This window comes from Periplaneta americana, chromosome 3 (genome assembly GCF_040183065.1).
Source record: "Periplaneta americana isolate PAMFEO1 chromosome 3, P.americana_PAMFEO1_priV1, whole genome shotgun sequence".
NCBI classification, from domain to species: Eukaryota; Metazoa; Arthropoda; class Insecta; order Blattodea; family Blattidae; genus Periplaneta; species Periplaneta americana.
The window spans coordinates 46,412,808-46,436,940 of NC_091119.1; the positions used below are offsets into that span (position 1 = coordinate 46,412,808).

Genomic DNA, 24,133 nt, shown 5'->3' on the forward strand with positions numbered 1-24,133 from the left:
CATATAAATATACTGCTATATCCACAGAATTACATTTTGAAAGTTAGAGAATAAAATTTTATCGTGTATAATAATAATAATAATAATAATAAAATTACGGATGTTAGCCATGCCCACTTTCTTGAGTGAAATTAAAGTAATTGCATATTGCAAGTCTTGGTATTTGATTTCACACTTCGCCACTGTAACTGTCATTTGATATTTAACACTACATTAAATTCGATTATCGTCAAATTTCTATAATTGTTTTTGACAGATCATGCCAGTAAATTTCTATTATTGTTAGTAAAATGCTACATCCTTGATTTAAGTGACAGTTTTTCAATATCCATTCCTTGCAATCACACTAATATAAATACTGTATTATGTTTGGGTACGAGTTCCTTTTTTTTACTGTATGCAATTACGGAATTCTGTAGGCCCTGTTCTTGTAGGCACGTGCTCTTAGCATGCGAGCTATTAATTTGAATGTTTAAGTCAATAAACAAATATGGCATCCCAGTGAAACACGCAATTCGGTATTCATTGAATTTTCAGCATTTATTAAGTTTTTCTGTTAAAGTTCTGTAAAAAATATAATGGATATAATAATCTCTATAATATAACATGGGTTTAAATGATACAATTATAGTTATTTCAATAACTGTTGCAGTCTTTTAAAACAAACTGATAACAAACGAAGTTCCATTGTAAAATCTTTTCTTCTTACTATTATTAGAATCACTTCAAAACACAAACACAAGTATGTAAATTACATTAATTCTCATAAGAATTGTTTATTCTGCATTTAATTTTTAATGCAGGTACTGAAAATAAAACGAGAAGCAGATTATACAGGTGTCCATTTACATTACAGCCAGGTTTGTTTTTTTTAGTGAAAAATCAAGTGGGCTAAAGAAAACTATATTTTAGACAATTTTACCACCTAATTATCCATAGCATGCATTTTTATTTTATTTTTCATTTGTATAACCCAATTTAAATGAAAAATAATAAAATATGTTTCTATGAGGATAGCTGCCATATTCACATTAGAACTAGTCACCGGTATTTGCATATTTAATCTTTTATTTATAAATGCTAATATTATTCTTAGTGTATTTTGATTGTTATCCTTTATAATGGACTAAATAGTAGGCTGTATCATTTTGATAATCCTTCAAGGGCAGCTATCCTCATATTGAAAGAAAAAAAAAAACAATAAAATACATAACAGTGGCAATAATCTTTCATTATAATATGCACTGTGACAAGCTAGTGTAATAGTGACATTTTAGTGTTATGACCTACATAATGAAAATTGCCACATTCTATTTTTTGTTATTGTTATAAACTTTTTTCACATTTCGGACTCTTCTGCCCCAAGCATTTCTTGGGCATAGCCCCTTTGGTCACTGATTAAAAACAGCCCTGCCAAATGTAATGAAATGAAATATATTTAAACTGTAAAGTCTTTATTCTGCACTAACAACTTGAATTTTCTTTCAAATATAATTGCAAAAACCCAACCAAACAATAATCATCTTAATGGCTCGTCCTAACCTATCACGTTCCATTTACAATGAAAAATTAAATGAAAGAAATTAAATGTGACAGAATTATATATAACTCCTCAATAAGAATGTTAAAACAATTACATATTCTCCGAACATTCAACAAAATCAACTTGATATGAAGTGTCAAAACACTCTTCCAAACCCAGTGCAACATCCTTTCATGTCACAAGAAACAAAAATTCTAAACAGACTACTCTTTACAACTTAGTTTGAGAGGAAGAAGTTATTATGTATTCGTTCATATCACGGACTCATTGTACAAGGTGGGCCAGTCAAATGGAAAGATTTGACAGGAGTATACTATTCATATGGAGAGGGTGAGAATGAATATAATAATAATAATAATAATAATAATAGTTTTATTTTCCCTGGCAGAGTTAAGGTCATCGGGTCTTCTCTTCCACTCAAACCATCTCTTCTCTACCTACTTACTTTACAATTTATGATCCTTAGGCAGTGACGTCACTATCTCCGCGTTCCCTAGTAACCAAGCTGTTTGTCTCTAAATGGTGCTTATCGTTACTGCAAACTGCAATTAACTGATTTCAATGGAGCGTTGGTCCAGGGAACCAGTATGGTGCACGGTTTCATCAACTGGAATAATCGGCCCATTCTTTTTTGAGAATGAGGCCAGAAAAGCAGCGACTGTTAATTCAGTGCAATATGTTGAAATGATACAGAACTTTTTTACACCACAACTCGCCCATTTTCCAGTGAATTAAAACATACTGTTTCAACAGGACGGAGCAACACGCCACACCACAAGTTCGATGGATGCAGTGAATGCTTTGTTCCCGGGCCGCGTCATTTCTCGGAAAGGGATATTGCTTGGCCACCTAGGTCACCTGATTTAACAGTATGTGACTTCTTCCTATGGGGACACCTCAAAACGAAGGTGCTTGGGGGAAATCCACCCAGAACAATTCCAGTCCTAAAACAATGTATATGGGAAGAGGTAGCTGCTATACCTGTCAATATGCTGAGAGGGGTTATGCAACAGTTTGTGACCAGATTCGAAGAATGTGCGCGTTTCAATGGAGGTCACTTGGCTGACGTAATTTTTAAGAAATAATTTTTTTTCTTGTTGCATACGTAATGGTTATTCATGTACTTGTCATTTCTACTCATTAAATTGATATAATAGTAACTTTTCATTCTTTTTCTGCGCCTTGAAATCTTTCCATTTGACTGGCCCACCTTGTATAATATGCTAACTTTTCATTATTGATTCTCAATCTGTACAGTAAATTAAAATATTTGGCTGAGATAAAGGATTTCATCATGATTCAATGATCTAATAACTTTAAGGAATGGTATGTAATATGATAAAAGTTTACACCATCCAGTACAGCATTTTCAAAATACAAAGTCATTAGGAAAGTCACAAAGTTTCTGGGCAGTAGGCCTAAAATTTCTTCTGTTGTAGTTTTTGACCATATTAATATTAGATCTAGATTCATTTTCCGGGCCTCTCAGCCTCTCAGCCCGGAAAATGAATCTAGATCTATAGACTCCGGCCGTGAAAGCCTACACTACATATTAACATTGTTTCAGACCTCTGATTGGTTCACTGAGAAGAGAATACAAACATTAACATACTTCACATGTATCAGAATTGTGTAGTCACTTTAAAAAGTTCAACCTACTCAGAGAGGCTTAACAACTCATGTCATCTAAAAGTTAATTTATAGTTCATATCACGTTTGTCTGTCCGAACTCGAATTATTTTTTGGAAGGAATTCGACTGCAAAAAAGTATGAATGTAACTCAAAAGACAGCAACCTCAATATAATACTGACATACCTAATCACTGAAATCATCACGTAGATACATATATACAGTTACAAAGTCCTGATGCTATGCATGCCCCCTTCGTTATAGCTGCACTGTTATTCTGCCTCACTCCCTGCATTTGATGTTGCTTGCGTTAAGTACACGGGAGTTGCTCCCCCTGACTGTTGTGCCACCTGCAACATCGATAATAAATTTTTCTTGTTATATTTGTACGAATGATATTCAGAGAAATGGCTGTACACATACCCCAGTGGTTCTCAAGAAAAAGAGCCTTCAAAGCAAAACAACAATAATAAAACTCTGCACAAGAACATTATGATCAGTCATTTCTTACAATGTCTTAAAATCAGCAGAACAGATCTAGCACACAGAAGTGAAGTAATTCAGGTATTGTTCAATCTGATAAAAAAATACCAATGGGTACAGTCACAAGAGATTTGGTGGGTAATGAAGAGAGGTGAGGAAGTTCTTTTTATACTTGTTTTTTTGAAAGATGGGACTTGACAGTTAAGTGGCCGAGCTTGGAACTACAGTGCTATCCGTGCGTTTTTTAAAGCGCTTCATGCCTTTGCTGCAGCAAAATGAGAGTCGAAAAAAAAAGTAAGTAGGTCAACTGACTGCAAAATGGTGGACAATTAATATTGGCTTCTATTACTGCACAAATAAATTTAATCCTAAAAGAACCGAACATGTTAAATAGTTTCGACTTCCATGATAATGACATGGAATTATTATTACTAGACGATTTTAACAATAATAAACGTTGCAAAAGACCAAAACACGCATTCCGCCATGATGGATCGTGCAGCAAACTCGTAAAGCGAGTTTTTATTTGCTGCACGGTTGCTACAGTGCTGCTGCAGCGACGGTGAAGCAAATGTAATAAAAGAACAGTCTTGCTGCAGCGCTTTACGTCTTGCTTAAAAAAAAAACGCACGGCAAGTTGCCAATATGACTACTACGCTGCCAGCAAATGGAAGCTAGCAATTGACGTTAAGATGGCTGACATTAAAACATTCATTGACAACTGACGCAAAGGTAAGAAAACAATACAAAAATAGACAGAGAATCAAAGACAAAACGTACCAATGCTAACATTGTGGGCACAATAAATGTCGCCAAGAGAGCTATTAAACACTCACCACGTGGGAACTGTAAGTTTGGCAACTCAACCATTGTTACCATAGCAACAGACCTACCACGCTATTTAGTAGTATTTAATATTTAGCCTTCTCTGCCCCTCTACTAGGGGATTACAACTATAATATGAAGAATAAAATTACAATTAATATTAAATTTACAATTACAATTACAATAAAAATTGAAGTACGACAAGATTACCTGATTAATGAAAGCTAGACAATTTATCATAGAAGTTAAGAACAAAGGATATTTTTGTATTTACTGAATTACAAATTAAACCTAGAATAACAAAATTCTATAGTGATGAAATTACCATATATTGAGATATTTTGTGATAGATTTAGAGAACTATTTACAAGAAACCATGTCTGAACGAGTTTCAATTACTGACCAAGTACCTAGTAAGTTTGCATTTGAATTCAATTTTATTTCGACAGTCCCTGATGCTAGCAGGTAACGAATTCCAGAGTCTTGACAGGGCTATTGTGAAAGAGGATGAGTATGAGGAGGTGCGATGGGATGGTATTGTTAGTACTGTTTCATGGCGAGAGCGTGTGTTCAGATTATGGTGGGAAGAAAGGTAAGTGAAGTGAGACGACAGGTATGAAGGAATTGAAGAGTTCAAGATTTCGAAGAGAAGGAGAAGTGAATGTAAATTTCTTTTCTTATCTAGTTTAAGCCAACCTATTGTTTCCAGGTATGGAGTAATATGATCATATTTACGAACATTGCTTACAAAACGTACACACAAATTATGAGCATGTTGAAAGGTCAGTCAGTAAAATGTCAGCATAGTCAAAATAGGGAAATACAAGAGTCTGCACAAGGGACTTTTTTAAGACATTCAGTTGTTTTTCCACTTGCAACACTCCTGTCATGTCCCATCTTTCAAAAAAACAAGTATAGTAACTAAAGCCCAGTTCCCATGGTGCTTGTTTCCTTGCTGGCCACCAAGCGTGGTGTTCTGATAGGTACACTGCTGGCTCCCATGTTTGTTACTATGCTGGTTACTGTTCATATGCAGCTGGCTTTTTTCACAGTTCAAATTGAAAAATCAACTGCTGCTTCATCTGTTGCCAACACTCATGATGAAAAAGAAACTAAATCATGACTGGAAAACAACTAATGTCTTACATTAACAATAGTAAATTCGTTATATAGTAATTAAACCAGAAAGTCCGATATTTAATTACTGTTTCTTAGAAACTAGGGAATACAGAAAAAAACAGATTTAGTTGGAAAACAACGAACATGGCGACATGGTTTCAGCAGTGATACTGTATTCTCATCTTTGGTTCCAGCCTGCAAGCCAACATGAAAAATAACAAGCAACCTTATCTCAAAATTCACCATGATAGCTAACAAAGCATGATCTTTTTAACTTTGTGTATTTTGATGTTGATAATCCTCCGGCATTCCATTGGAGTATTTTGCAAGCTACAGTCTTGGACTGTTTTGCTCTTAAAAGAGCATTTTTTTTGAGAAGCATGGCCATTTCTGTTACTCATTTTGCACTACCCAGGGGACACGTATGACTTAAAGAATGTCATGGATAAGAGTAACTTTATCCCCCCAACAGCTTCTTGTCTTGGTTTTAAAACATATAGCTTAAAACCAAGACAAGAAGCTGTTGCCACCTTCAGATTAAACACCAGTCATGACTGCCTTGCAGCACATTTCTGCAAAATTGGAATCCTTAATACTTATGTAACTTACTAGGTTCATCTATGGGAAGAGAACACCTATTCACATGCACTGCACTGAACAATGAAGCACAACAAATTAAAAACTTCTCTCAACTTTATTGGGAAGCAAGAAGCAAAATGGGTTAAATGATCCCAAATTGCGGCCATTAGAGAACAACAACAGCTAACAAAGCAGTCACCAGGGGCAGGATTTGCAGCAAGCAAGCATGCAGAGTTGCCATCTGCGCTCCCAGCATGCAATCCATCACAGAAACAAGCACAGTGGAAACCGGGCTTAAGTAACAATTACAGCTATCAATGCACAGTTACTTTAAATAAAAATATAATTATGTTATGATACCTTCTCCAACCCTAGACGTCTCATCTAAAAGGAAGTAACAGATGCCTATAAACTAAATATGTGGGAAAGGAAGGGCACACAATGTTAGTAGATAAATATACCGTTTATCGTAAAAAATATCTGTTTCTCTCATGTAACAAATATTAAGTTAAAGTTTACCATAATATATGACAGAAACATTGTAGTTAAAAGACCGTAATATGCTTTTAGTAACAACAATGATGATTTATAAATGAATAAAATTCCAGCTAACATTTTCCAAAATCAATTTTTTAGCCTACAGACTCTTCTACCTAGGAACTGCTTCATTGAACTGCACATTTATTTTCATTAGGAGTTGTTTTTCAAATGTTTAGTGCCTTCAACACAATATCCCCTACACTGAAAACTATTTCTACAGAGCCACTTGTTGATAGGCCTGTGTTATATTTAATGAAAAAGTCTTGAGACAACCTTGCTAACGACATTCAACAGTTACCACGGATTTGGCAAAAGATATAGAAACACACTGCTGATTATATTGAAGGTATGTAAATGTATTTTCCATGTAAGTTCAATAATATGTTCGTACTGTCTACGTAGCCACTACTTTATTTACAACCCTCGTAAATAACAGAAAACACTAAAACAATATACAAAACAGGCTATCAATATTACAACACAAAAACACAAGCAGACTAATGCTATATTCATTCCTCTTCATTGCACTGCATCTCAATTAAGGCTATATCTCGCAGACTCTAGTATAACATGATGTCCTCTGTGTGTGACAATTATGGTTTACCGCTTACTAACATTTTCTTTTATGCTCAAAATTTACATTTAAAGAAATGAACTTGTTTGTGTAGAGCAAATTTTGATTCATGCAAAATTTAGTAAAAGTCGATTTACAATTCCATATACTGAACCAAAATGAAATACCTATTCAATCAACGAGCACAGAATGCATAGAGTAGACATGAACAGTCTCAAGGTGAAGCCGATTTTGTGGACAGTCGCCATTATGATGCTACCAAAACATTGGGCTCTCGGTTAGCACATGGGCAGTTGATTGTGATATTGCATTGTTGTTTTAATTAATACAGAAAATGAACTAATTTAAATATGCCTACATGTGCTGCGTATGGCTGCACAAACAGGTTTTCAAAAAAAAATTCCTGGAATAACTTTTGACAGGTAAATATGCATGTGTGAAATGTACTTATTACCGGTAGATAATGAATGATTTAGCCTAGGTTAGTCGGTTAGATTCATATTGTTCACGTATTAGTTTGATTAAGAGAAAGGATTAGTGTATTGATATTATTTAATTAATTTTTATAATCACTAAATCAGATTTACGCTTTGTAGACTTAGCATTTACAAGCGAAGCTAACCTAACAACTCAAGTTGGAAGTTTGTGTTGCGTGCTATAGAAAATGGGTGTACCTAGGTTTCTCTTAAACCGAATGCACGTATTCGTTTGATGAAGGAAAAGAAACAGTGTATTAATATTATTGTAATTAATTTTTATAACCACGAAATCAGACATGCTTTGCAGCTAACCTAACAACCCATGTTGGAAGTTTGTGTCGCGTGCTATAGAAAATGGGTGTACCGAGGTTTCTCTTCAACCGAATGCATGTATTCGTTTGATGAAGAAAAAGAAATAGTGTATTAATATTATTGTAATTAATTTTTATAATCACGAAATCAGATGATAATGAGATTGCTGACAGCTGCTGTCTTAAAGCAATCAGAAAGGTACATCACACAATTTATATTTTTTTCAAGATTATAATCCTAACAGTCTCTGAAAAAGAAAATTAAGTGTACGCACTTTTAACATCGGTAAGCTAGGACCTATCCGGAAACTCGTACAAAAGTAGCTTCATTAACTCGGTCGTGATCTAACTTGACCCACTTGATAATAAAACTTCACTTTTGTTCGCCGTTATAATCTAATTATATACTATAAACGAAGAGCCTATCAAATATTATATGGTTAAGAGTATTCCACTTTTTCTCTAAACAAAATCGGGACATCTATAAGAAATACTGGCAAAAGGAAGAGAATGATAATTTGCGTTAAGAAGCATGTTGCATTATTAAATCGAAGCAAATGGATCAACCTATAAAAGTAAATATTATAGGTTAGCATTTTTATTGGACTAGTAGCAAAATAAGGTCAAACTATTATCTTCCTTTTTTATCATTATGGTTTGTTTAACCTTCCAGAGTACCTATTAAATACCATACTGCAATTTGAAGAGCTGTCAATTTAAATATGTGATTTATTGATGACAGTTTTGTAATGTTTGCTAAAAATATGTGCCTAGCGATTCTGTATTACGAAACAAACAAGAAAGAGTGAGTCCTCCAGGAAATTAGGGACATATGGAATTCTTATTATCACAAGATCTTCTATAGCATAATAGCTATTTTGCAATGTTTTGGTAGCAACAAGATGGCGTCAGGTCCATCAAACCGACTTCACTCCGTCCAATGGTATTAAGATGCTAGTGTCTACTTTATGTATTCTGTGCTCGTTGTATTCAATTCATAAGAACAATAAAACAATACAATAAAATGTATATATTATTACAGCCTCATGGTCTAGTGGTCAGAGCTTCTGGCTATAGTTCATGATGTCCCGGGTTCGATTCCCGATTAGAGCACAGGAATTTTTCCTTAAAGGGGATTATTCCTGTGTTCGTCCATGGTCTGGAATTTAGGTTAAGTTTAGATTTAAGACCTCTCCTGGCACCACATTATCATAATCATCCTATCACATCATCAGGGTAATGTAATTCCGCCTTCCAGGCGCCCCAACCTCAGAAGTGGGTTACAACTAAGCCATGGCCAGGGGAGAAGACCAGAAATGTCGAAAAGACAACCTGGTGGCATTGGATTAAAAATATTATTACTGGTTTAGGTATTTTAATTTAAGTATTATGTTCATAGAAGACTTAAACTGTTTCCTTATGCAGGTATATGTGAAATTATCAGAAATAAAATAAAAGAAAGACACAGAAGGATGACTTTAGAAAACAACCTATTAAAGATTCATGTATTTGGAAGGTCTACATTCTCTGTACCTGTACCTGAATAATCTGTGGTTGCGCTGCTGGCTGCTGGATAGCCTGAATTGGAGCAGTCTGGATGATGATAGGTTGATTTGTTCCTCCTTGCATCTGCATCCGAATCATCTGCAACTGTGATGGAGTTAGCTGTATCTGCAATCAAAACCAAATGTTTCGCTATTTATAACACACTGGACATATAGATATGTCATTATGACACTACTGGCATTAATCAAAACGCAAAAATAGAGTAAGGCCAATTGGTGGTAAGACTCGCATTTGGTAGGTCCCATGTTCAAATCCCGGGCTCGACCAATCTGTTGGAGTTTTCAGTGGATTCTCCCAATCATAAAATAACTAGCAAACTAGTTATTTACAAGCCAAATGCCGGATTGATTCCCACTTCTACTACAAAGATACAGATACAGAGACATTCAACTCTGTAAGCAGTATACAACCAAATTTCTTCCTTTATGCACTGTTGCTTACATACTTAAGTTATTAAAATATTAATTTGTTTCAAAGTACATGCAACCAGAAATTTATATGGCATAAAATTTTAGCGAGTTCAATACAGGAAAGGATATTTTGTACTCCTCCGTATTAATTTTTCTGAACAAACGCTTATTGATAATATGTACAGTCTTAGAAAAAGGTTTTGTCATACAGATGCTTTATAAGTCCAGAAAGGAGGCAGTGCGCATGATCAGACACACAACGAAACAAAATTAATTTTAAGTGTTCGCGTAGGCTTCCGCAGCTGGTGTACATGGTGCGTGGATAATCTTCAGGGCTTCTACCGCATTGTCTTGGTGTTATTGGCTGACGTTTCGACCGCTGTGTTGTGGTCATCTTCAGAGCAGTTGTTGTTGGATAAGGAAATAATCTGCCAGCTCGTAGACTACTATATATATATGAGCTGGCAGACTATTTCCTTATCCAACAACTGCTCTGAAGATGACCACAACACAGCGGTCGAAACATCAGCCAATAACACCAAGACAACGTGGTAGAAGCCCTGAAGCTTATCCACATACCAAAACTAATTTTATTACCTCAACTAGTTCTCTTGAGAATAGACTTTCCATGCCAGAAACCAAGGATCAAAATCTGGTCAGTCCAACTGGAAATTGTTAAGAAAAAAAATGTCGAGATAGATTTTCATTCAACATTTCTGCTCTCTCTGCCAACATTCCATTTCTCCATTTATCTCTTTTTCTTTACTACCACTGTCAATGCCTCCACCCCCACACCATCGGCCTTTGTACAAAGTAAATCCAGTTCTATATGGTACACTGTAGAAATACTCAAGATAAGAGCAGTAAATTGATCTGTAGCTTTGATAAGTTAGGCTACTCAAAGAGAATAACATGTACAGTCAATGTTAAGAATATCAAGTACCTGTCAATGAGTGGGAATTCGTTACGAATAAAAATAATGTCGATGTAGATATTCCTTGCCAACATTCTATCATTTCTCCATTATCAACATCATCACTATCTTCGTCCTCATCATCCTTTGCATAATGCAAATCAAACTTAAGTGGTGTATTGTAAAAATAACTAATAACAACATACAGTGAAACCTCTCATTTACGGACATCGAAGAGACGTAACAATCTGTTCACATCTGGGAGGTGTCCTTTATTGGGAGGGAGGCTCCCCAATCTAACAGTAAATTTATAATATGCATTATGTATCCCTTCACGCTTTAAATGAACTGTATTACTGTAGTTTAATTCTAAATGTAGTATACTGTACTACAGTAAATTCTTTGCAACTTTGAACTACAGCAGATAAAACTGAAAAAGGAAAGCACAGTACTGTGCCATGCAATTTTACTCTACATCTACAGTAATGCAGTATTGTAAATTTACAGTTTTCAACTTAACCTTTACATTCAAGTGTCGTGTCTCTCGAAACAGAACAACTGATTGAAGTGAAGAGAATAATCCTACTAACCCCATCATGTGTCGAATATAATTTCACGATCGTGGAAACCTTGGACCCACCAGACAGGTTAAATTTTATGATTTTGTTTATCCTCCCACTTCCAGCTAACAAGGGGTAGCCATCTGGGCTAGTGATAGCCTATGAGACCCTTATGTTATGTTTCATATTAAGGAATTTCTGTACAGTTCTCAAAACTAAATTTTCCATTTTTGTAACACATTAGATCTTGAAATCCAAGTTCTGTCCGCATTCAGAAGGTAAAGCAAGCTTTAGGACTGTGAAACACCTGTCCGTGTCTGAGAGTGTCCATAAACGAGAGTTTAATTTATCATTATTTCTATATTATTTCAGTTGGGACATAAAAATCTGTCCATATCTTGGAGGTGTCCGTAAGGAGAGGTTTCACAGTATATACGCAAATACTCAGCACATATTTCTTTCCGAATTTAGCGAAGAAAAACTGGGGTGTGCACATTATTTGAAATAAGGTTGGTACCGCTTTGCAGTATCACAAATTCACTTGACGGAACTGAGGATGATGCTCTATTGGAAGATGGCGACAACAATGATTCTTCTGCTAGTAATCACAATGAAAGTGATGATGAACAGAGGTAAGGAAGCATGTAATTGTTGACTTTAATATTATATTGCACATGCTAACATTAAATTGATAAAAATTGCAATTCGCATCTTTTTTTATGTTATATGTAGAGTCCCGGATGCTTGTACAAAAACATGTGAAGATTATGACTCGTTTCTTAAAACAAATTGATATTTTATTTAGCTTTGGAGTACATCATTATGTGATATTAATTTCTTGGAAACAAAACACAAATTACAGCCAATTTTTCTCTCTCTCCTGAATTGAACTGCAATGCAACCTGTTACAGTCTGTTGCACTAACCCTCAAGCTAGGCGCATTCCCAAACCCACACCAGCTGACTACACTAAGGTTCGCTACATACCCAAATGTCGAGCAGGCAACCCCCCTTGTCCCTAGGTCAGCCCCTCTGTGCGTCGTCAGCCGGGGATCGGAGAATGCTACAGAATGATGACGAAATCGAGAAATGGTGTCAATGCCTAATATGGGGAAAAAAGGAAAAACTCCGAGAAAAACCCCAACTGCGACCTTGTCCACCACAAGTGTCATTATGGATTTTTCAATGAAAAATCCCAGACATGACCAGGACTCGAACCCAGGCCGCCTGCATGAAAGGTCAGAGGTCTGACCACTCAACCACTGCAGGGGTTTTTCTCTCTCCTAAAATTATGGTGTGAGAATTATTTGATGGCGCAGAGAATTCGCGCATATATGGTATATGTATAAGGACAGTAGGCAATCTACAGCCACTGACACACTGTTAATATGAAGTACCAGCCTTTTGGAGTTGTGGAGAGAGGAGTAAGTAAATATAAATAACAAATTTTAGAAGTTGTCACTGTCTTGGATTTACTGGAACTATTTGCGAAAGAATTTAACTTTCAGCCATGCTACCTTAGAACATTTAAAACATTGCTGTGCAAGTTGTATTCAACATTCATCAATAAAGTCCTAAAAATACATACATAAGTGTTCTGCCCATGAGCAGGTCTTTCACCGCAAGCCCAACATTCTCCAATCTTTCTTATTTTCTGCCTTTCTCTTAGTCTCTGCATATGATCCACATATCTTAATGTTGTCTATCATCTAATATCTTCTTCCGCCTCGAACTGTCCTCCCATTCATCATTCCTTCCAGTGCATCCTTCAGTAGGCAGTTTCTTCTCAGCCAGTGACTCAACCAATTCTTTTTTCTCTTTCTGATCAGTTTCAGCATCATTCTTTCTTCACCCACTCTTTCCAACACAACTTTATTTCTCATTCTGTTATGTTTACAATTTTTCTTGGGAAGGATAAATGTGGTAGCTTCCATTGCTTTCCGCACATCACTTTCTCTTTCGCATTTTAAAAGATCCCAAGGGGCTCCAGCGTGGAGGTGAGGAGAGTGGATTTGACTAACTGGGTCCTCTGGACTTCACCAAAATTCACCGCAAGGGTTAAATATCAGTTCTATCAGGATTTTTGACCTGATCAGAGACTGTGAAATCCCAATTAACCTTTGTCCCTCATCCTAAAATATATTGTCTTAATTTATAAACTAATTTTCCTATTGCATATAACTTTTAAATTATCAAGTGAAGCCAGTACTGGAATTTGCTGAATTTCTCCGTTAGGGGTGACTATCTGCTGCACGATCTGGATGCCCCCTCCCTGTTGTTGCTGCTGCTGTTGTTGTTGCTGCTGTTGCTGTTGCTGCTGTTGGGCTACTGCTGCAACAGCAGCCTGGTTCGTCTGCTGCAGCTGTATCACCTGTGGTTGAGCAGCAGCTGTTGCCTGTTGCTGTGTTGCTGCTGACGTAGTGGTGCCACTGTTTGCGGCTGTGCTTGTTGTTGTCTGCATCAGTACCAACACTCTATTAGTATATCTGTAACATATGTTATCAACTATTTTGCTAAAAATTTGAAAGCTCATTTAAACTACGACCGTATGAACCTGCTCAACAGCTGGGTTTGCAACACTGACAGTCTGAACTTGGCCTGGCTGCACTATCTGAATAGTTGGCACCGCTGCTGCCTGGCCACTCGAGCCAGATTGCTGTGCCGTCTGCTGTAAAGCTGCTTGGTGCTGCTGAGCAAGCTGGAAGTAGTAATGCACCTGCAACACAGCAAATCAAACCACAACCATCGCTGTCATGATCATAGTCAACACCTCATCATAACTATCATCATTATCATCACCATAACCACCACAGCCACAACCATAATCACCACCACCACAACTTCTATCACTACGACCATCATCGTAATTATACTATAACCACAGTCTAGTACATACAGTCAAGAAGCTTGAGGTGATTCTTTGCATTTCTCGCAATACAATGCTCCAAGCAGTTAGTAATAATTGAGAGTTGTTGTTGTTTTCTAATGCCAGGCGTTTGACAATAAAGTCATTTGACCTCTTGCACTCCAATATTTTTCAAAGATATTATCATGGCCAGCCACTGAAGCACAGATTTTGAGGTTTTCCGAATCCATTTCTTGGTTTGAATTGCACAATGGGCAGTTAGGGGACTGATATATTCCAATTCTATGCAGGTGCTTAGCCAAACAATCATGGCCTGTTGCCAATCTAAATGCAGCTACAGACGATTTTCGTGGTAAATCGGGAATTAACTGTGGATTTTGATGCAGAGAGTTCCATTTTTTCCCTTGGGATTGTGTTATCAAATTTTGTTTGTTGAAGTCTAAGTATGTAGATTTAATAAATCTCTTCACAGAGTAATACGTAGATTTAGTAACAGGTCTGTAAGTAGCAGTGCTGCCCTTCTTTGCTAAAGCAAAGTACTAGGAACAATAGACTGTGCGATAGTAGCAATCCTAGTGTCTAGCAACTAAAGTTCAACTGTCATTGGCTGCATATTCCCTATGTATTGACCTCCATGATTGTACATACTAGACTGTGCTATCACCATGATTATCATAACAATAACACAGCCCTACATTTTGAAACTTTTTTTCTGCTGACTTAGATCTGATAGGCAAGTCTTATCGGATTTTTCGTGCTGAATTCGAATATGACCTCCAAACTGTGCTATCACGTCACAATTTTTTGTAAAAAAAGAAAATTAATAAATGGATAAATTATATTAGAATTTTTATATAAACTTTCTTAATAAATGTTCATAAAAAATACACAACAAAAATGACATTGAGTGACACAATTTCAATTTCATTAATATAAATACAACTATATTTTAACATATCTACATAAAGATTAATTTTTTGGACCTACAGAATTTATCTGTTATGGGAACAATAGTTATTAGATGAGAAAAAGATAAATTCTATAGGACCAAAAAATTAATCTTTATGTAGATCCTTCGTCCAACGCTGCTGCTGCTGCTGCCGCCATCACCATCATCATCATCATCATCGTCATTACAGTGATTACCTTCAGTAGCAATTCAGTCATTCAGTGATCACTTTCATTAGCAATTCAATAATTTGACCAAAAATTATGTTCCTTGAATGACAACTTTTTACATGAATAATTTGTGTAATTATAAGTTACTATTACTTTTTTATCTACTTCTCTCTTCTCTCGGGGGAAAAAAAAGGAGAATTGTGCATTCCTTATTTCCTACCTGATCTGGATTCATAGAAGCTGTTCGAACACTGGCATCATCCCTTCCTTTGTTGGGCTTCAATTCATCTCGTGGGACAATATCAATTAGAAAGTCGAACTGATCGAACTTTGTGATAGCCATTGCTATGTCATTGCGCTGCAAATAAATAATCTTTCATTACTATGCAAATAAATGTATTTCTCTTCACTCCAGTATTGAAAAAGAAAAACGTATATCTGCAATAGAATTGGGCTTTAAGAAAATAAATATCCCAGGAAAATAACTGCGTTCATCACAATGAATATTCATTTTTAAATTAGTTAAAATTAAAGTAATGCAGTAGCCCCGAATCAGTGTCATAAGCTAGCTACAGACAATCTGATTTTGTCAGAATTTTAGACCAATTTGTTAAGATCAGATGTAATAGCAGGTCATGTGTAGCTGTATTGTCTGACAAAATTCTTGTCAGGTGATGTCAGGTGGCTGAGCCATCTGACTGTCTGTCCAAATTAAATCATCTATAGCTCTGAGCTGGTTTGAGCTCACGTCAGTCATTCTTGAAACATAAAAACGAGTAGATGTACAGTTCCAGAAAAAAAAATGGCCCACCTAATTTTCGTAACTTCCAGATAAATGCAATGTGCATGTGCAGTAAACAAGAGTGCCTGTATATATGCTACTTGTGGACAGTTGTGTGAAACATGTTGCCTATATATAGGTCAGGCCTGCAGAACTCGTAAGTAGGGGAAATATGACGTCAGCCTCACTCCACTTCTATTGGGGATGATCGACTTCCGCATAGAGTTACTTACCTTCTCTGGACGTCAAAGGTCCATCAGTGGTGACATGTAATTTTCAAAAAGGATTGTAATAAATTCATTGTTTTTATAATGCGTTATCTCGTTTCAAGGTTTACAATTATGCTAAATTTCCTGTCGGTAGTTTCTTTGAGATTTCTTTGCACCTAACCTGTTTTAGATTTTCGAAAACTTTTCTCCTATCATCACCTACGGAAACATAAATTTATAGCATTTAAGTAATGAACCTTGAAAGTCACTTTTAATTTCAATTCAAAATGAACACAACGAGTGACGTCCTTAATTTTACAGTATATAAACAAATAATCAACATACAGTTCGTAATAATGAACTTACCCGAAAGTTTGTGCATTCCATAATTCTAAATATGGACTTTGTTGAAATGTGGTTTAATATTGAAATGACGAGTAGAAATAAATTGGATGGGACACAGTAAACAAGCAATTCTTTTGTCTTCAACAACAAAATAATCATATTCCCATTTCCTTTGGAAGTAATATTCCTTCACGGGTTTAGATTTTGCCATGTTCCAGTTCTCTTTAAACTGCAGTACACATATTATTTGTTTGTTTGTTTACTTATTTAGGCCTACTTATTTACTTACTTAATTACTTATTTATTTATTTACTTATATATTTATTTATTTGGCTACAGTGTGTTACAATGTTGAATGACAGCATTGACATCCGGTCATATAGCTATCACTCACTTATCAATGTACAATTTATTTATCGTCCTATTACTAGTAAAACCAGTTAGGACCAGTAATACAAGTTTTGTAAAAACAGGAATTAAAACTTTATTAATGCACGAAAAATCATAATAAATTCTTCAAATAAAATAATTGGTTTGTTGCCTGCATGCAACATTTCCGACTTATTTCATTTTAATAGAATACAGAGCACGGAAAGGTAAGTCGGGGACTGTACTTAACTTATTTTACACAAAAAGTGGACTTTACTAGTAATAGGACGATATATACATATGCACACATACATTTTAAAATTTATTTTACACGTATTTTAATTTATTTATTTCCCTCATTCATTTTTCTCTTACTTTCTAAAGGTATGTTCCTAAGGATTTTATTATCTGTTCATTTGTAATTCTTGATAGCGTATTGTATACCTGCCGCCGCGAGAATGAATTTTGATGCAGCCGAGCGTAACTAGAACGTCCTTACCACACTGGTAGAAAAGGTGGGTGGAGTAAGAAAGGGGAGTAAAGCAATCACTCTCAGGAGCTACAGTTCTGCAGGTCTGATATATGTGGACTCTCATCACAACAAGGGCCATTTTTTTTTTCTGGAACTGTACATGGTGGGCATAACTATAGTGTGTGTTATTCAGTAGCGAAACTAACAGCTCTGCAGACCTCAACATGCGAGGAGGCCCTGGGATACTAGGGATCCCGACCCAAATTTTAAATAAAAATATAAAGGTGGACGTTAATATAAAAATATAAGCAAAACATAACATATTTCATGGCTTGATAAATGAGGAAGAATCATATTCAATATGCATTGCCAGACATCACTGTTGGGCGCTGCTTGCTTCAAGAACACAGGTCACAGCCATTTTGCTTCACCGATATGGGAATACCTAAACGTTACCACACTCCTCCCTCTCCACTGTACTGCACAATGCAATACAACGATGAAAACACGTAATTATAGAACTAAAATATATAATTTTGATTTGGAAATTATATTTTTAGATAGAAGAATACAATTATACGTATTTCCAGCTATCCTTATCTTTATAGAAATATTTTGAATTTTCTGTCTGGATAACAATGGAAGTTAGTTGTTTCATTTCATGCTATCGTTCTGTGAATTCAAGTCTCTCAGTTACGCCTAGCTGTTCGTTGGTGATGATTGAGTTAAAAGTATGTGTCCCAAAATGTCAGAAAGTTAACATGAATACTTAAGTGCTGAATGAAAAAAAAAAAAAAAAAAAAAAAAATGAAGTCGAGTTAATAAACAGAAGTTAATGAACTTACAAAAATTGAAACTTTGTATAAAAAGTCAGATTCTAGTGCGACGTCAATCAACAGGGACCTACATACTGAAAATACGCGTATTAGATGAGTGGAATTGAATGCTGAAGCAGGTTCATATGAGGTGTTTGTTTCTAGTGTCGTTTCAGTTAGTGAAGGATCTACCTACTACACATAATAGATTTCATGATTTCATGAAGAAGTGAGTAGTACAGTGCAAATACCCTGTGAAGAGGCTATAACTGAACACATTGGAGATAATGCTATTTTCCTGAATAGACTTGCAGACATTCGAGTGTGAACAAGAGCAGCATGCATCTCATGCAAATGGAACTATATTGCTGTCTATTGATAGAGGCTATTTTCGTGACAAATCAGATGTTGATGATGATGATACAAGCTAAAAATTATTTCCAGAAAGTCATGCAACCCACATGGACCCTTCCAGAGTGAAACTAGCCGCTCTTTCAGTAGCGACTATTACTATATTCAAACTGAAGCAGAGCACAAAACAATACTTAATGTGTTTATTGTGAACCATGCTGGTTACTTGCTGATGAAGCAAATGGTGGAACATGTAAATCCCATAAAATTTGGTGCGATTATTGGCAGGACTTAAGTAAAAGAATCAAAGTTAATGAGAAAACTGCAAGAATCAAAGTTAATGAGAAAAGTGCAACCCATTTAATGACTTGCTTGATATTGTGACAGCCGCGTCGGGAGTTGAGCACGCGTCCCGCAGAAGGGAGGGCGCGCGAGAAGATAGGTGGCGGAGAGGGGAAAGATGCAAGTCGGCGGACTCTGGGGTGTGGCGCGGCGAAGGGTAGGAAGACTGCAGTTGGCCAGATTGGAGGGGACGGACGGTAAGGGAAACTTCTAGATTCCGAGAGAGGAAGGGGGCCAACTGCGGCGCAAGGTGAAGGGGGAGAAGAAGCAGCGAGAAACAGATCATTCGCTAAGACAGATTGCTGTAGAAACGTCGAGAATGTGTGATTTAGTAATAAACAGAAGACTCGAAGAAGAGCCAGGCCAGTTTTAGTTTGGACAGCGAGGCAGTTGGATTGTGAAGCAGCCGTGAGCGAGGAAGGAAGCCAGCCTTCGAGACCAGAGTTCGACATGCAACTGTGGCAGTGACCAGGCGAGTGTGGCATATCCAGAAGTCTTTGGTTCGGCGTGCAGTGAATTTTATCTGAAAGTCTTGAGTTCGAAGTTCAGTGGACTGTCTCTGGAAGTCTTGGGTTCGATATACTGTGAACTTGAGTGAATGAGCTAGAAGAACTAGCCAAGGCAAACGAACTGTGAACTGAGAAGTGACGGTTTTGTTTTGTAAATAGTGCTTTGTGAACATTAGTTGAGATTAGGAGTACAATGTTGTTCTTAATAATCCAAGTGAATTGCCATTGTCGTCTGTGGAGTGCAATAACGAATACTGTGTTGCTGTGTGGAGTGGGATACTCATTGTTGACGGGAGTATTTAAATTCAGTTATAGAAAGTCATTATTGTTGACAATAAAAAGTAACATTATTGTTTTGAATTTAAAAGTCACAATATATAGCACATAGAAAAACAACAAACGTTTACATGTATTACAGAATAAAGAGCACGATAAATAGAAATCTACCACTACGCGTATTTTCTTATGTTATGAAATTAGCATAATGTCAATTTGCTTTTCAAGGCCATTGAGAGAATGTGTGTAACACAGCGCAAACTGCAAATCTGGCTTTCAGGTGAAGCTCCCTGTGGAGCAGACTTGAATAATTTCAAGGGAAAAATTGTTCCGGGGCCAGATAATGATCCTGGGACCCTTTGCTTATATCCACACAACTCAAGTGGACTGACGAGGTGCCAGAAATCCAAATTTGAGTGCACAGAAACTCTGTGTAACTTGAATTGTGGCTTTCTGTTAACGTACCTACAGTGATGTATATATTATGCAAATCTGGCTTTCAGGTAAAGCTTCCTGTGAAGCAGACTTGAATAATTTCAAGGGAAAAATTGTTCCGGGGCCGGGTATCGATCCTGAGGCCCTTTGTTTAGAGCACGGATACTCTACCAACTGAACTACCCAGGAACTACACCCAACACCACCCCAATTTTTCCGTCAAATTAAAAACTTAATAAGCTGTAGATGCCAGAAAACTGACCTGAAGAGTGCGTCGCTTGTTGTCTTCAGTGTGCACCCACGCTCTAAGTGTCAGTTCATGAATGAATATTTCTGCTGCTTTAGCAAACAGCATGGGTGCCTCAGCACTGATCATCTTAACATCGTCATCGAGTTTCATGATCTTCTTTATTCGAGCGAGAGGAAGAGCTTGTGTCTTTAGGTCCAGCTGTCATAAAACAGTAATACAGATTTAACAAGCAGGTAGGACTAGCCTATAATATAAACTCATAGATCTACCTGATTATGGCGGGGGTTTAAATTTTAAAACAATAAGTAGATGTGTAATATTAAATTCAATTACGTGAAAAGAGGCAAAATGTTTTTGTTTTTACTTGGCTCAAAACCATAATTGTAAACGATAAAATGCGTAGGATATCTGTGACATCAGTATGTTCAATTCTGTAAACTCATCAGAATTAGAACGAACAGCTAGAATGGGTACATATAAGAATAATCTAAACTGGTAATGATCTCACTTTAAGAAACAATTCTCTGGGTATCCAGAACAACACTATGAAAAATACTTCTTGCTTCGATACATTCACAGGGACTGTCTGTATAATAGGGCTCAGTAATATACAGCGACCACCACCGATTTTGGCACATGAATTTTGTTAATCTGAACTTAAGTGTGAGTTAGTCACAGGTGCATGATCAGTTGTTATCTCTGTCACAGGCCACAGTGACAATTTGTAAGAGTAAACAGGCCCAAGTATCCGTGGATACTGCTGGACAGTCACCTCCAAAAGCTACGCAAACATCGCTAACTATAGAACTGAAGTATTATGTTGACCTACACGACTTTGCACAAACCGTAACTAATTATACCACTGTCAGCAAGGCCATATGCCAAAATAGCTGGCTTCAACTGTACAAATAAAGCAGATTAAATAATCACTAACAATTCCAATTTTTCGAATTTCTTCTGTAACTTTAGTCCAGAAAGTAGCAAGAGCTTGCTGAGCTTCTGACTGGGATTGTGTAACTGCAGGTGTGGTAGCAGGTACTGATGTTTCACCTTCCACTTCTCCTTCAGCCCTGTAATAAAATCATACCTTATTAATTCAATAGAAACATATATAATTGCTATATTTCTTGGTTAAACGAGCGTTGAGCGGATTCCGCCGATTTTGGAATAGACACCGATGCACTTAGGTTAGGTTAGGTTAGGTTAGTTTAGGCTTTTATTATCCCGTCAAGATGAAGGTGAAAGCGATTGAGTGTGATTTTTTGTTTTCTATGTTGGCAGTTCAAGTACGTCGGTGTCTATTCCAAAATCGGTGGAATCCGCTCAACGCTCGTTTCACCTATTTCTTTACAATTGCGTTACCATGTTCAGTTACAAATGTATTTACGTACCTGACTTCTAGTCGAGTCATTACTGTAAACAAAAAAAAAAAAAAAAAAATTGAAGGCTGACGCAAATTTTTCACTGCAATAAAAATGAAAAGTTGCTGTGAAAGTGTGGGGACTGGCAGAGATATGTGAGCACATGGGATCGCTGTTGATGTGGAAGGGTAGGCGGCGGAGTGGAGCAGCACATAAAACTCATTTCCGTGCGTCTCCTTACTGATAAATGAGAAAAAGATTGTTTTCGTAAAGTCGAATCAGTGACAGATTAGGTTAGTTTAGGCTTTTGGTAAGCCTTGGAAGAAAGGGCACATACTTAAACAATTATTGTCACTTATGAGTATACGCAAGGCATACCAAAAGCCTAACCTAACCTAACCTGTCACTGCTTTGACCTTACGAAAATTCGCTTTTATTCTGAAATCAATGAGGAAACGCACGGAAATGAGATTATGTGCTGCCCCTCTCTGCCACCTACCTATTTCATCTCGACAGAGTGATCCCGCCTGCCTGCAACTCTCCGCTGGACCATTTTTACAACAACTCTTTCACCCTTATCTTGGTGCAAAATTAACGTTGGCACTCAATTTTTGTTCTGTTTACGGTACGTATGACTCGACTAGAAGCCAAGTAGGTAAATAAATATATCTTAACGTGGTAACGCAATTGTAAATAATTACTATAATTACCACTGACATTAATAATACATCAGCATAATTGAAATACACTTCTTTTACATAAGCCTAGTATATTTTTAATAACACTATGTACATAAACCAACTTTCAAAGTGACACTACGTGCTCTTTGTTCTCAGTCATTTTACCAGAATAGTTGTCATACATTCCGCATCAGTTAGTTTCTGACGGATGCTTTTCCAATTCACTGCGGGCTAAAGCAAGGAGGCACACTATCCCCTTTACTTTTTAACGTTGCTCTAGGATATACCATTAGGAAGTCCAGGATAACAGAGAGGGTTTGGAACTGAACGGGTTACATCAGCTGCTTGTCTATGCGGATGATGTTAATATGTTAGGAGAAAATCCACAAACTATTACAGAAAACACAGAAATTTTACTTGAAGCAAGTAGAGAGATAGGTCTGGAAGTAAATCCCGAAAAGACAAAGTATATGATTATGTCTCGTGACCAGAATATTGTACGAAATGGAAATATAAAAATTGGAAATTTATCCTTTGAAGAGGTGGAAAAATTCAAGTATCTTGGAGCAACAGTAACAAATATAAATGACACTCGGGAGGAGATCAGACGAAGAATATGGGAAATGCTTGTTGTTATTCGGTTGAGAAGCTTTTGTCATCCAGTCTGCTCTCAAAAAAAAAAAAAATTGAAAGTTAGAATTTATAAAACGGTTATATTACCGGTTTTTCTGTGTGGTTGTCAAACTTGGACTCTCACTTTGAGAGAGGTACAGAGGTTAAGTTTTTTGAGAATAAGGTGCTTAGGAAAATATTTGGGGCTAAGAGGGATGAAGTTACAGGAGAATGGAGAAAGTTACACATGCAGAACTGCACGCATTGTATTCTTCACCTGAAGTAACATCAAAACCAGTCGTTTCAGATGGGCAGGCCATGTAGCACATACAGGCGAATCCAGAAATGGATATAGCCTAGTTAGTTGGGAGGTCGGAGGAGAAAAAGACCTTTGGGGAAGCCGAGACGTAGATGGGAGAATAATATTAAAATGGATTTGAGGGAGATGGACTATGATTGTAGAGACTGGATTAATCTTTGCTCAAGATAGGGACTGAGGCGAGCTTATGTGAGGGCGGCAATGAACTTCCAGGTTCCTTAAAAACCATAAGTAAGTAAGTTAGTTTTCATACATACGCGTTCACAAAGAACACCGACATCTTGGCTTGTACTGTATCGTGGCACTTTAATGTTTGACACACAACTATAATAAATGTTATAAAACTTTGTCGGCGCGCTAAATTACATAGCACCCGCGTTTAAAAGAACTGCTCAGAACCAATCACTGCGATTATGAGATACTCTCCAATCACTAGACAAAATGGACACAACCAAACACCTGAATGGCCAAAATATGACTACGTAGTTCGA

At 36.7% G+C, this 24,133-nt stretch overlaps 1 protein-coding gene across 3 annotated transcripts; it reads right to left on the reverse strand.

The window, feature by feature from the left end:
* Positions 1-521: 521 nt before the first annotated feature.
* Positions 522-24,133, reverse strand: LOC138696007 (nuclear transcription factor Y subunit gamma-like). Of its 3 annotated transcripts, none has more exons than XM_069820474.1 (8): positions 23,900-24,133; positions 21,605-21,740; positions 20,683-20,868; positions 15,737-15,874; positions 14,116-14,247; positions 13,741-13,986; positions 9,623-9,754; positions 522-3,523 (listed from the first exon to the last, which is right to left on the reverse strand). In XM_069820474.1, the coding sequence occupies exons 1-8, from the start codon at positions 23,920-23,922 to the stop codon at positions 3,446-3,448; spliced, it is 1,071 nt and encodes a 356-aa protein (XP_069676575.1). In that variant the 5' UTR covers positions 23,923-24,133; the 3' UTR covers positions 522-3,445. The 3 variants fall into 3 exon arrangements, with proteins under 3 accessions (XP_069676575.1, XP_069676574.1, XP_069676573.1); XM_069820473.1 differs by having other exon boundaries at positions 14,086-14,247; XM_069820472.1 differs by having other exon boundaries at positions 14,077-14,247.

What these genes read in the sequence shown, in the direction of transcription:
- LOC138696007 (XM_069820472.1), bottom strand. Translation starts at nt 23,922, where the DNA reads ATGTCGGTGTTCTTTGTGAACGC. An exon ending in CTGTTGAGCAGGTTCATACG is followed by an intron (nt 13,987 to 14,076) that starts GTCGTAGTTTAA and finishes GTACTGATGCAG; the next exon opens with ACAACAACAAGCACAGCCGC. An exon ending in GAGAAATTCAGCAAATTCCA is followed by an intron (nt 9,755 to 13,740) that starts GTACTGGCTTCA and finishes TTTTGATTGCAG; the next exon opens with ATACAGCTAACTCCATCACA.